At 33.1% G+C, this 13,504-nt stretch overlaps 7 protein-coding genes across 7 annotated transcripts, besides 3 other annotated features; 3 read left to right on the top strand and 4 right to left on the bottom strand.

Annotated features, from left to right (window-relative positions):
- Nucleotides 1-1,394: 1,394 nt before the first annotated feature.
- Nucleotides 1,395-1,510: a mobile genetic element.
- A 774-nt stretch (nucleotides 1,511-2,284) lies between these two features.
- On the top strand, nucleotides 2,285-3,451 carry TVAGG3_0887810 (STKc Nek domain-containing protein; the record flags this gene model as incomplete). Its single annotated transcript, XM_001319795.1, has 1 exon — nucleotides 2,285-3,451. The coding sequence occupies one exon, from the start codon at nucleotides 2,285-2,287 to the stop codon at nucleotides 3,449-3,451; it is 1,167 nt and encodes a 388-aa protein (XP_001319830.1).
- A 288-nt stretch (nucleotides 3,452-3,739) lies between these two features.
- Nucleotides 3,740-4,342, bottom strand: TVAGG3_0887800 (protein kinase regulator protein; the record flags this gene model as incomplete). Its single annotated transcript, XM_001319796.1, has 1 exon — nucleotides 3,740-4,342. One exon carries the CDS (start codon nucleotides 4,340-4,342, stop codon nucleotides 3,740-3,742), a length of 603 nt encoding a protein of 200 aa, XP_001319831.1.
- Nucleotides 4,343-4,378: 36 nt separating this feature from the next.
- TVAGG3_0887790 (uncharacterized protein) lies at nucleotides 4,379-5,308 on the top strand (the record flags this gene model as incomplete). The annotated part of the gene is made up of 1 exon (XM_001319797.1): nucleotides 4,406-5,239. The coding sequence occupies one exon, from the start codon at nucleotides 4,406-4,408 to the stop codon at nucleotides 5,237-5,239; it is 834 nt and encodes a 277-aa protein (XP_001319832.1).
- A 783-nt stretch (nucleotides 5,309-6,091) lies between these two features.
- Nucleotides 6,092-6,122: a mobile genetic element.
- Nucleotides 6,123-6,171: 49 nt separating this feature from the next.
- On the bottom strand, nucleotides 6,172-8,808 carry TVAGG3_0887770 (uncharacterized protein; the record flags this gene model as incomplete). Its single annotated transcript, XM_001319798.1, has 1 exon — nucleotides 6,172-8,808. One exon carries the CDS (start codon nucleotides 8,806-8,808, stop codon nucleotides 6,172-6,174), a length of 2,637 nt encoding a protein of 878 aa, XP_001319833.1.
- Nucleotides 8,809-9,582: 774 nt separating this feature from the next.
- On the top strand, nucleotides 9,583-10,401 carry TVAGG3_0887760 (RNA polymerase II transcription regulator recruiting protein; the record flags this gene model as incomplete). The annotated part of the gene is made up of 1 exon (XM_001319799.1): nucleotides 9,617-10,390. The coding sequence occupies one exon, from the start codon at nucleotides 9,617-9,619 to the stop codon at nucleotides 10,388-10,390; it is 774 nt and encodes a 257-aa protein (XP_001319834.1).
- A 192-nt stretch (nucleotides 10,402-10,593) lies between these two features.
- Nucleotides 10,594-11,829, bottom strand: TVAGG3_0887750 (N-acetylphosphatidylethanolamine-hydrolyzing phospholipas protein; the record flags this gene model as incomplete). Its single annotated transcript, XM_001319800.1, has 1 exon — nucleotides 10,641-11,669. One exon carries the CDS (start codon nucleotides 11,667-11,669, stop codon nucleotides 10,641-10,643), a length of 1,029 nt encoding a protein of 342 aa, XP_001319835.1.
- Nucleotides 11,830-12,070: 241 nt separating this feature from the next.
- Nucleotides 12,071-13,236, bottom strand: TVAGG3_0887740 (phosphoprotein phosphatase protein; the record flags this gene model as incomplete). Its single annotated transcript, XM_001319801.1, has 1 exon — nucleotides 12,119-12,880. One exon carries the CDS (start codon nucleotides 12,878-12,880, stop codon nucleotides 12,119-12,121), a length of 762 nt encoding a protein of 253 aa, XP_001319836.1.
- Nucleotides 13,237-13,264: 28 nt separating this feature from the next.
- Nucleotides 13,265-13,504: part of a mobile genetic element that runs on past the window's edge.

Here is a 13,504-nt window from a genome sequence, read left to right as displayed (position 1 = left end):
TTTGCTTCTTTATCAGCTCCAACTGAGATAAGATATTTAACAATTTCAAGATGATCATTATATGATGCACGAATGAGTGGAGTCCATCCATCAGAACTCTTTAAATCTTTATCGCAGCCATATTCAATCAGAGATTTTACAAGTGCAAGGTTTCCCTTTTCACTTGCTACATGAAGTACATGTGCTATATCATGATATATCATGAAATTTCTTTTCTAAAAGTAATTCGTCACATGATTTTGAAATCATTTTTCGATTGCCTTGTGATGAAAGCTTATCAAGTAAGTTGTAAACTCGTTCAAAATCATATGATTTCTTAAGTTCTGAAATTTCTGCTAGAATTTCTCTCTCATTACTGTTTTCTTCATTAATTTGATTGAGTTGGGAATTAAGTAATTCTATTTCTTTGTCACTTTTTGGAGGTTGATTTTGAAATGTTTCTTCTGATTGAGGCTTTTGTATTTTCTCTGATGAATCAGATATTTCTTTATGGGTTTGTATTAAAAAATTAATAACTCCATCAAGTATTCTAAGTTTCATGTATTTCTTGAGTAATTTCAAAATTGAAACGATATCTTCAAAATTTTGGACAGAAATATTTGCATTTTGAGTACAGATATATAATTCGTTTGCTTTGATAGAAGAATGAGATTGCTTTATAACAGTAATGAAGTCATTTGTTGTCAGAGTTGTAAATTTCATGATTTTTTTGATGTCGTTTGTTTCGAAAGTAGAAAACAACTTGTCCTCATCGATGTAATCTTTAATGTGTGCCGCGATGTATTCGAAATTATGAATAAGACCTTGGCTCATTAAATTTGTCATAGGTATAAAAATGTTGGCAAAAAAAATATTTCACTTATTTATAGCTCTACATATAGCATAAATATGATGATTCACATAAGGAATCTAAATATAGTATTTATTTGGTTACATCCTAAAATACTCAAATTTTCCTTGAATTTCATTATTTTCCTCGTTTGTAAACAACAATATATATATATAGAACTTTCTAACGATGTTACAATATAAGATGAAAACTGTGTGTGAACCTTTTTGGAAGGGTATTTTTTCTTCTTTGCTTCTTTTTGGATTATAGAATTGATATCTAGCTTAATGGTTGAAATTTGTTAGGTAGTTCTTGTAATAGTATATATATGTATGCATGCAATTGCTGAAATTTATATATATGAAATTATATATCAGATTTAATTCTTAAATCAAAAATATAACTATATAAGTATGAGAATTGATATATACAAATGTGTGAGATGTATGTATAATGAAATAGGTTTGTAAATGAATAGTAAAAAATGTATAATTTGATTAATTTGAAATTTTCATTATACTTGCTTAAAAATATATAAGTAATAGGAGATAGTTGTAATTGTAATAAAATCCAGATAACTTCAGCATAAACGAATAATAGACATGTTCTCTCGCCCTTTGTGGGCCAGAGAAGGAATAAAAAAATTATTTGGTGAATAGGTTTGATGCATACCTACTCACTGCAAGGAAATCCTAAAAGTAACTTTTTGAAAAAAAGTGACAAAATGTCGCAAGTTTCCAATGAAAAAATATACAGAGCAACTAAAATAGCAAGTGTCACTAATACCCCTGATGGAGAAATTGCTGTTGTTCGCTTAAATGGCGAATGGAGGCGAATTAGAACAGAGCAAATCGAAAATTTTGCTGAATTCAAAAACAAAGAGCTCAATCCTTTACTTAAAATATCCTCATATATTCCTAGCAAAATTGGCGAAACTCCTACGGAAAATGACAAAAATAAAACAATACTCAAGTTAACACCTTATCAAAAACCAATTTTTCCGACCATAAAATTGTAATAAATTAACTACAAAGCAAATAGCTCAATATAATCCTGTAATTTATATTATAATTTAATAAAATTTTAGTACAAGTGTTTAGAAGCAGAATTTGTTACAGTGAATCCTCTCATGTTCTGAAAGATATTAGGTTTAACTTACGTCTATTCCAAAATTATTTTTCCACAAAATTTTCTTTAAGAATAGAAACGTTTTAAGTATAGAACGCCATCATTACTATAAATTGTTATGTAAATATATATTATATACTATATCTAGTTTTATTTTATTTCGAATCTATAGAATTTTTCAAATCAAGTTTTAATTAAAACAAAATAGAGTATGTTTTTGATGATTTACAATCTGGAATAGCAATATATGCATATATTATTAAATCTTGAGTTTGATCGAAATTTGTAATCTTCTCAATTTTGATGCATTTTTCGTTATTTTTATTGATGGATAAATACCGAGTTGACAAGGTTTTGGGAAAAGGTGGCTTCGGAAAAGCGCTTCTTGTTACATCCCTCGAGAATGAGTCAAAGAAAAGGGTCGTCAAACAGATAATTCTTAGCAAATTAAGTGAGAAACAACAACTAAAAGCAGAGTCTGAGATTACGATCCTAAGTACCCTCAAGCATACGAACATTGTTAGGTACAGAGGCTGCAAGAAGACTAAATCTTCTCTATTTATTCTCATGGATTATGCTGATGGGGGAGATCTTCAGCAATTACTAAAAAGACGGAACTTGTCTTCAATACCTGAAGATAAGATCATTGATTGGTTTACTCAGATATGTCTTGCTGTCAAGTATATTCACGATCGAAAAATTATTCATCGCGATATCAAACCAAGCAACATCTTTCTTGATAGTAATGGTGTCCTTAAGCTAGGTGATTTCGGTCTTGCTCGTTTTCTTGATAGCACTGAAGCATTTGCTGCAACATTTGCAGGTTCACCTTATTACATGCCCCCAGAGATCTGCAATGTCCAAAAGTACAACGCATCTGCGGATATTTGGTCCCTTGGATGTGTGCTTTATGAAATGTGCAATTTAAGAAAAGCATTCTATGGAATCAATGTTCACAACATTATGCTTGATATCACAAGAAATACACCTTCAAAGATAAGAAGCTTTTACTCGAAGGAATTGAGTGATTTAGTTTCATCAATGCTCAACAAGGATCCTCAACTTCGCCCAACAATTAACGAAATTTTGCAAATTCCAATTATTAAGTTCAAAGCAATTGCATTGATGGGGTCAGAAGTAGCATCAAAAGAGCTTAATCATACAGTTTTTCATGGAATTGGTCCAGGATTAACACCTTCTAACGCTCCAAAAGAAATCAAGATTGATTACATTCCTGAAGCTGAAGAAGATGATGAAGGAGTTAAGTTCATGGGAAGGAAGTTTAAATTTGATAAAGAATGCAATGATACATCAATGAAATCAATGGCAATCCGAAAATTTTTATCAGATATGCTCGGTGAGGAGAAATTCAGTCAAATGTATCAAATGATCAGCACATCTTCACTAAAAATTGAGTGGAAATGGGCAACAAAAATGGAAGAATATGCATCTCAATTGATCATACAATTGATTGCATTGGAATCAATCTTATAGTATACATTTGTATACCAAGGGCAAATTATAGCTATTTCTATGATTTTTACATAATTCTTCAACCATGAATAAAATTTCATTAATTATTACCGAATCCTAATGAAGAATATAAGCATTAATTCAAGAGTTATATGTATTTAACTCATGCTGTAAGATAAAATCGCAATATTAACAAATCAAAAAAATCTTTTCCATTAGGAAGAAAAACTTATATAATTATGTAAGTTATATACGCAGCACATTTTAAACAAATTCAATTTCTCTATAAGTTAAAAAATCTATAAATAATTACAAAGTATATGGTAGTTTTTGAGTTTCTCGTGTATTACTTTCTTGAGATAATCTAAATCCAAATACTCTAGGAACATATTGTCTAGGAGGAGCTTCTGGCACCATATCTTCATATTGCTGAGTAATAATATGAACATATGATGGACCCCAGTATGCCCCATCTAAATTATTCCATTCAGGGTATTCTGGGTCGTATACATCTCCGCAATTCGGGCAATACATTTTAAGAGTTCCTTCGCCTTCAACTTCAGAGCATCCATAAGGTAAGCAATAGCATCCATTGCATAAAACTCGTGGACATCGCTGAAAGTGGCCTGCTAAATACTTTCCGTGCATATTATGCATTCCATCACATGAGCCAATGTATCTGGCATGCACTAATCCATATAATCGTATTGTCTGATGCATTAAGTCTTGATCTTCATAATTAAAATCGGCTCCGCGCAAAATTGCAACACATTCTTTAAATCGAGGTATTTTTTGACGTAATCCATAAAAATTAAAGGAGTCTTCAAGATACTGACGTTCAATAGCAGCAAAACATCGATATTGTTTTGTGTTAACTAGCCAGCCAATGAAATTTTTTTCTCCCATATTCATCCTCTAAAAAGTGACAAACTAAAAACTTTTAGTGGATTTTTTTAAAAATTTCCTGTAAATCATATGTTTTTTCCTTTTCTCTTTGAATCATTCATTACTTTCGAGAATTTTACAATTCTAGCTAACCAAAACTATACACTCGAGAATATTCCAAACATAACTTCATATATATTTGCCGAAAATTCAAATAATCTTACGATTACAACAAATGGAACAGAAGTTTTGGTTCCTGGAAAGTCATTTTCCTCTAAAAATGTTAATTCAATCCTATCAGACGTAAATACAACGATTTATAAATGGAATATTAATTCTTCGTATTGTACTGGGCCAATTTACGAGTTTTCAACGCCACAACTCTTTTATTTAGAAACAGAATTCATCAAACCTACAAAAGAAAACCACGGTTCTTGTTTATTTTTAAGTAATTTTAATCCTCAAGGTTCAGTTTCAATCTCATTGTTTAAGATGTCGTCGTCAATTTCAATATACCAGGTCGATGAACATAATAACGTTACTTTATTTGGCGAATGCGGTGACCAAAATTGTGATAAAGTCAAATTAAAAGGAAAACCGTTTATGATTCGCTTTAACAATCTTCCAGAGTTTACTTATCTCGACATGTATGCTAAATTGGACGTTTTGGATCCAAATGTGAAATGTCAAAATAATCCAATTGTTCAATATTCTGGAGATCAATGCTTTAAGACAGAATTCCAATATTTGGACAGTGCATTTATGTGCACAGATTCAAAAGATCACAAAATTGGAGTTATTGTAGTTTTATCTGTCTTAGCTGCTGTTGTATTAATGATTGTTGCAATTGTCTTGGTTATATGCTTCGTTGAGAAGTCATCAGATTCCAAGAAAGACTCATTACATTTGGATATCATTCCATAATTATTTATATATCCCAATTTGTATATTATTAGGAATTTCAATTTGTTCTGTATAATTAAATAAACTTATTTCACCTCGGAATTTAAATCTTAAAATAATATTTCTCATTCACTTTATTTAAGATTGAATTTTGTAGGTATTCATTCAATAATGTCCATGAAATAGTTGAGGTTGTGTCTAATTGGTCAATTTCCTAAAAAAATTCACAAGATTCATATGCAACAGGTATCATATGATGAACGTGATTAACTCTTCTTTAATGAAGCGGCTGATAAATTAGGAAAGACATTATTACCTGTATATATGAGAATACTGTTGTTGAGTTAAAAAAAAGTCTATATGATTCAAAAGCATTTTTCTTCAAATGATAGAGATAATGTTATCAAACAATGTTGCAGAAATGATGTTATCGATGGATTAGGTCTGTGCCTTTATTTGACTGGTTCAATGCATTTATTTTTTGTGAAGAGCCTAATCTAGCTCTACTGAGACAAAGCTTTAAAAATCAATATATCTTTATTCTAACAGCAGAAATGTATAACAGTCTTATTAGGATCTATACAATGTTTTACAGTTACTTCTTCCCGACCGACAATATTAACTTTTGACCATCGAAAATTGGGTAATAAAGCTTGGATGTCAAAAAAAAATGAGAGAATGTCAGAAAGTGCCCTTAAGGGTGTACTTCCCATTTTCTGACATGCTATGAAAAAATCAACATATCTGTATTATAATAGCAGAAAAGTATAGAGGCCAAATTAGGTACTATTTATTTTTACTTTCTCCTGACCAAAAATATTAACTTTTGACATGAGAATATTGTGATAGAATTCTTGTGTCAAAAAAAATTGAGAGAATGTCAAAAAGTGGTAAGTGCCCTTAATAAAAAAAATTTCTTATTTATACAACATAAATTAATAAAATAATATAAATCATTTCAATACGAATGGACAAGATGTCAAGATCTCGCCTTCTGTTACAGTTATTGCAGATGGAAGCATTGTTGTTTCCACTCCATCAATCAGTAGAATAGGAAGTTTCAAAACTCCAGGAGTCTGAGGAATCAGATTCAGTGAAACTTCTCCTCCTTCGAAGTTGTTTCTCTTCGTAATTCCAGAAACAACAAAATGAGGACATGTCAGCACTTGGAATGAACATTTTGGCAAAGCAAAGTTCACTTTGATGGAAGCACCGGCGTGAGGATGAGAAGGAGAGTAAGAAACATTCACATTAGGAGTCATTGTCGAAAGAATGCTCCAACTCTTTTCAACGGTCGGAAAATCAGTTCCAGCCTCGTAGAAACAGGCTTTGAACTCTATGTCTTTCTCGCTACTGCAGTGGGACATCACGTATGTCGATTTTCCTGGTTTTATGACCAAGTTTTTGTAAATCGAGTGATTTAACTTGCCTTCGACAAGAGTAACATCGTTTGGACCTGTATTAGTGAGACAGGTGTGAACAATGCTCTTTGTGAAGATTCGTGTTGAAACTTGGATCGGAAATTCGACGGCTTTTGAAAATTTCGTTTCAAAAACGTTGTTTTCGATGGAAGAAACAAGACTGAACTGGCAGATGTTAGATCCTGGCTTCGGCTTGATCGGGAGAGTGAATCTGACGTCACTTAAAGATAATGGAATTGAACTCTTTGTTTCTGGATCAATAAAGTTGACGATACCGTCACTACTGATATCGTATTCGTATTTTATGGAGTTTATCTCGACAACTCCCTTTAATGCGTCAATTATTGATTCTGTTGACCGGATATTCAAGTAAATGCTCTGGGAAGCACAGTTCTTGAAGTTAATGTAGAATTCTACGAAGTATTCCGGTAAAACGCTCGATATTGTGCACAATTTAATTTTAATCGGCGGTTCTGACCTCGCGTTTACATCTACAGCGTTATCTGTGTGCGACATCTGCAGATTATGGATAAAGCAGATGTTTCCGACGTAGAACTTCAAAGCAAGAGGAATCCATTTTCCCGGTAAGTTGAAATGCACCAAAATATCAATTGCTTTGCCGATAGAAACGTACTGGGTGGGAAATGTGATCGTTTTCTCTGTCCTCATGTGCTGGAAAATCAAATCTATGTGAGAATAAATTTTTGGAAGCCAATCAACTTGTTCAACGAACAATTGGAGGTTGAATGGCCTGTCACAGTCTGATTTGCCTCTGAAAATGTCAGATTCGAGCTTAATCTTGTAGAAATCTTGGTGATCAAATTGAAATTCTTCTCCTGTCTTCATTAGCTCTTGAAGGAGCTGCTCTTTCATCGGGAAAACTGATCTGTTAGAGAATAACTGTGCTAAATACTTCTTAGCGTTAGGATCTTTCTCAGATAATAATTTTCTCGAATACAAATCAAGGAATTTTGTATCAGCATTCCATCCAACGTATACGTTCTTTGGTGGAGTGAACGTATTTGACGTTACTAAGGCTGCAGTTGCGATTCTTGTGGCAAATCCATTTCTTGAATTCACTTTTCGACTTTCTATCTCTCCGAGAACGAAATCTTTGATGGAGAATAATTTTTCAAGGTCACTGGCATCGTAGATAACAAACAAAGATTGATATAATCTGAATTTGAAGTCAAAGTCATCACTGAACAATCCGCTGATCGCGACAATGGAAGTTTCGGCCCAGTTATTAAGTTGTGCTTCATCTTCATCTGTTTTGCAAAGCGATCGTAAGAAAGAATAATGTTTATAGAAAATAACTTTGGCGGCAGAGTTGTTGCTGATGTGTGTAGATGATATATTCAATATACAATGTAAACAGACCATTACGAGCTCGGCATTCGTCTTTGCATTTTCAATATTTGGATAATGCGGTAAAACTTTTTGATCGATTGGTTTTGATACTAATTCCTCGAAGTTGAATGTTTCGTTTTGTAATAATTTGTTGTAAATATCAATTATCGAGTTGAGAGGAGATAGAAGAAAACCAATAGCAGCAAGAGATAAGCTTTTAACCAATCTCCATCTTTCACTTGGTAGGAATTTGTCTTTGACGTAGTTTTGTTCTGCATCTAAGCGTTTAAAGTATGATTTTGAGTCTTCAAAAATTAATTTAACCAAAAACTGTCTGATTTTTTCACAATATTGCTCTGTATGCTTTTCATTTGCTTGCAGAATCAATACATTCTCTTCGAATGATGGATCTGGCACTAAGATTGTCTTATTTATTTGTGCATAAGTTGTAAAGATTGATGTTTGCTCTTGAATGATAATAACACCGAAATTGTTTTGTGCAAATTGGCATTTTGATGTCCAGTGAAGTATGTTTTCTTGATTAACCGCGTCAATATCTTTATTTCCTGGAGTATCGATGATATACAAACGGAGATGAGGTCGTTTAAACGGATCACTACCGGGAACGTTTGCAACTGCTGTTTCTTCGCAGTCAACGATAAATTTAATTTCGCATTTATCTCTTTGTTCTGTGTCTTTTACATTGTAGCTCTCGCGAGGAAATTCAAATGTAAAGTTCTTCAAAGCATCTGCGGCTATTTGCTTCCACTGAACACTTTTAAGAACATGCGTAACGTGAATTTTCCTTATCGAGCGCATTTTTATCTAGTTTTCTGTCACTTTTGAGAGAGGAGTTCTTCCCATAATCAAACTCATCAAAAGGTTTAAAACTAGTACTTTGAGGAGTATAAAAAGCTAATTATGAAGTTTAAATATCTTGGAAAATGGAATATTGATATTTTCCATATAATTAAATTCAGTTTTGATGTATATTTTGCTAATTATCTCCATACTGTAGACAGTCGAAACTAAATTCAAGATGTCTAGTCTTATATTAAGATATTCAGAAACAAATACATCTCTTGTTCTTAAATTGCGTATTGATGATATAAAATCAATTTAGATAACTCACATATAAGATGATTTACTGTATATTTAATGATTTTTGATAGAATACTAAATATCAAAAAATATGTATGTCAATATCTATTGATATCCTAGTATACATTATACTGATGCATCACACACAATAGTTTATGATCATTGTTGAATAACAAAGAAAAATATTTAATAAATCAGAATATCAGCATCGAAAGCATCCAAAAGCAAGTAAAATATAAATACCATTGTCATTTGTAATCATTCGATATGGTCTGCTTGCTGAATAATTATGAATTTCTTATTGTCTAAATTATCGAACGTACAAAGTTAACGATTTGTTAATTACGCAATAGTATTGTATCCTAAACCAGAATCTAAAATAAAAAAGATAATTAGATTGGGCGTTCAATATCACAAATTTGGCGCCATAAAATGTGAGTTTTAATTGAATCGGAAATTCACTTTACAAAAGTTCACACCAAGAAATTGAGAGAAAAAACCGCAAATACAAGACGTTAGAACTCTAATGAAGACGTCCTCATCCCATGCTCAGCCACTTGCGCCGACGCGTGTTCGTAATAAAATTAACAACTGCGTTAAGAATGTCAAATGGCAAAAGGAAGAGGATGAATTGCTGATGAAATTAATGCTGGGAAATATGCATCCTAACTATTCTAGGATGGCTGAACATTTTCCTGGTAAGACAGGCCAGCAGATTGCAGAGCGCTGGGATAAAGTTCTTAATCCGGAACTTGTAAAAGGTTCTTGGACAAGACAAGAAGATGAAATTATCATTAAATTTGTACAAGAAAACGGTACTAAAAACTGGAAAAAGCTCTGCGAGCTATTGCCAGGTCGTATCGGTAAACAGTGTCGTGAAAGATGGCGAAACCACCTTGATCCAAACATCAACCATCAGCCGTGGACTCCTGAAGAAGATAACCTCTTGATAAAGTACCATGAGATGTATGGAAATAAGTGGGTTCAAATTTCGCAATTAATTCCGAATCGTTCTGATAACGCGATTAAAAATCGATGGAATGCTACGATTAAAAAGCTTGTGAATTCGACTCCTAAGCCTGAAATTGAGACTAAGGATACAGTTCCGTCAACAAGTCCTGCTTCAACTCCTGTTGTTCAGACATTGATATCATCTCCATTCTTAACAACAGTTACGCCTCTCGGATATCTTTCGCCAGGACTGTCATTGTTAGAGAAAAAGAGTCCTAAAGGGAAGGAAGCTAGTTCATCTTTGACCGACAACTTTGCTAAGCTCCTTGAGATGATTCCCAAAAATTAATGTTGAAAAATCCTAAACTTATATGTGTTTTCAATACAATTTCCGCCAATAGTCCACTTTAGATGTACATGTGAAATAGTGCATGATGGACTTATTTTTTTCATTTATCCGAAAATGATAATGAAATTTGAAAAACATTCAAGCAATTTTCAATGCTTAATTGGAGCAACAAAGTTCTCTTAACACGCTTATTTACGAGACATATTTTTTACATGGTCATTCATGAGAAGTTTTCTTAATAATGAAAATTTTATAAATCAGCTACAACAAATTCGGAACCATTCCAATCAATTCTTCCACCAGTATTGATAACTAATGATTTGCCAGCCTCAGCTTTCTCCATAAATATGTCAAGGTCAGACTTAGTTGTTTTTCTTCCAAGAGGAAATGTTCCATAATGAATTGGAGTAAGTTTGGCAGCGCCAATAGCTTTAGCCATATCCCAAGCATCCTTTCCATCCATATGGACAACTCTCATTGTCTCTCTCGGAACAGTCGGGCCGATTCCTGCAATCATCAAATCTGGGCCTCTTCCGATTGTTTCCTTGATTTCTGCAAAATGTGGTCCAACAGCTGTATCTCCTGTAAAGTAGATCTTTACATTCTCATGTTCTATCAGCCATGAACACCATAGTGCTTTATTTATATTGCACAAAGAGCGGGCTGATTCATGTCTTGCTGGGAAGCATGTGAAATTGATGCCTTCAATATTCAAGTGTGTTCTCCAATCAAACTCTGTATAATGAATGATTCCCCATTTTGATAAAAGACTGCCATTACCAAGAGGAACTAAAAAGTGACAATCAGGGAAAAAAGATTTGATTTTCTTGACGGATCCTTTGTTCAAATGATCATAATGGTTATGGGAGATCAGCACATATGAAATTCTAGGTAATTCCTCTATTTTGCACGCTGCTGGAGTCTTCCTTGACAATCCCATTTTCAATGGAGAGCAAGAACTCTCAAACATTGGATCTGTTATGATAAATTTATCCTTGATTTGGATTAAGTTTGTTGCATGGCCAATCCACCAATCTCTTATTCCGTCACCAAGATTAAAGTCATATTTTGGATTTCGATGTGGCATTTCTCGTGTTACATCTTTTTCTGCAAATAGAGCTTTGAAGACTAATGGTACTATTTTCAGTCCGAGATGTCCTAATGGAACAATTGGATCACCATCATTGTTAATAAATTTCCCACTTGCGTGGTGTGCATCGTTATAAGTAGGTAAGTTTTCTGGTATAAAGAAGCCAGCTTGTTGGTTGAGCAACATCATTATCTGCAATAAAACCTGATCGGTACTTTTGTGAAAAAAATGATCGCAATAATTATCCGACTATAATATTATCCTAATGAATTATTGTATAATTTAAGAATAAAAAAAATTTGAATGCTTTGAATTTTCAATCCATTGCTTTAGACTCATTATAACTTTGAGTTTATACTTTGAAAATATCATCATTGATGTGTATATGCTTTAGTATGTAAGAACAGAACTGAAATTCATAAAGCAATGGTTAAAGTAAACAATTTTTCCTGAAATAATTTGATTTTTCTTATTTAAACATGGTGATTCGTCATTATTTAATGTAGATATATTTCATCATTAAAAATTAATTGTAGATACTTAAATTTTTTTGATAACGAATAAAAAAATCAAATTAAATTGACTCTAATACAAACATAAATTAAGACAGTAATATTTACAAACAACATTATCCAAATTCAAGCCTTCTTTTTCATAGGCGTAATTTGGAATTTTTGATGGTGACGAACTGAAACACGAGGAGTCTTTCCTTTGAGTTTAGGTAGCTGCTCCTTAGGCTTTGGATCGAAATTACGAGCTGAAGCCGGTTCATGGCTGATATAATTCTTTTCTTTTACGAACATAGTATAATTTCGAAGTAAATAATCTAATGCAGGGAATCTCCTTGGCTCGTAAACTCCGTCTGATTTAAAATTGAGTATAGCTGAGTAGTTATTAACCATTCCGCAATAATTTGAAGCTCCAAATACCGTAATTACTGATCCGAAGTGGACTAGATAGCCATCAGGAACGCACTCATGGCCACGTACGAGATATTTCAATTTATTGCTTTTCATAAAATCATCTGTTGCGTTTGGTCCAAAAAGGAACCCGGTGCCTCTCGGAGAATCGCTAAATTCCCTCAAGTCATTGCTCGGATCTGACCATAGAATTCCGTCTATAACATCATCGTCGCCAAAATCGTCAAAAGGCTTCTGTATATTTTTGAGTTGGGCTAGCGAGTATAGCGATGGACTAAGTCCACCATGAATACATAGAGTTGTTTGACCTATTAAAGCCGCAATTGGTATATACGAGAAAGATTTCAAAAAACCTCGAAAAATATTAATATCGCCGTAAACTTCTGTTATTTGGCTGAAGAAGCCACATTGTCCGCATAAATACGCAAACTCGTGATTTCCTCGAATAATCCATACATTTTTTGGCCAAACTGTCTTCATAATATATATTAGAATAATGCATTCGACTGAAAATTCACCTCTATCTACTATATCACCAAGAAACAAGTATTGTCTTGCTTCTGGCGAGCCGTATGTTTTTAGGATTCGAAGTAGATCTAAAAGGTGACCATGTAAATCCCCGCAAACTATTACTGGTGGTGAAAGTTCGAGTAAACTTGGCTCTGATTTGAATATTTCTGTTGTATTTTGTATTAATTGATTTACAAATGAAACAGAAAATGTTGGGAGAAGGAGTTGTTTCTTTCTTGACGCATAGGCTTCAATATCGCCCGGTACGGCAGAAAGAAACTCCCTAAAATAAGAAAGACAGCTATCTTGAAAAGTCACGAGAAAAAAAATTGAAATAAATTTCTCTTTTTTCCGGGCAAACCCAAATTTTAGCTAAAAGTGACAGGGAAAAAAAACGTTTAGTATTAAAAAAAAGACCGATGAGAGCTTCGTTCGAAATATAGAGGGAACTGAGAATGCGCAACCATTCTCAGGGAATATTGGATGCTATTCCCGTTCCCTCTGGATGGAAAATTGAGGTTTTCAAAGGGAGTTAAAATAATATCAAATTTATACTAATTTACTTCAAAATACAAAAGTATTTGACAGCTAAAA

Source organism: Trichomonas vaginalis, chromosome VI, assembly GCF_026262505.1.
Source record: "Trichomonas vaginalis G3 chromosome VI, whole genome shotgun sequence".
Taxonomy (NCBI): Eukaryota; Parabasalia; order Trichomonadida; family Trichomonadidae; genus Trichomonas; species Trichomonas vaginalis.
This window is presented reverse-complemented; position numbering and strand designations above follow the sequence as displayed.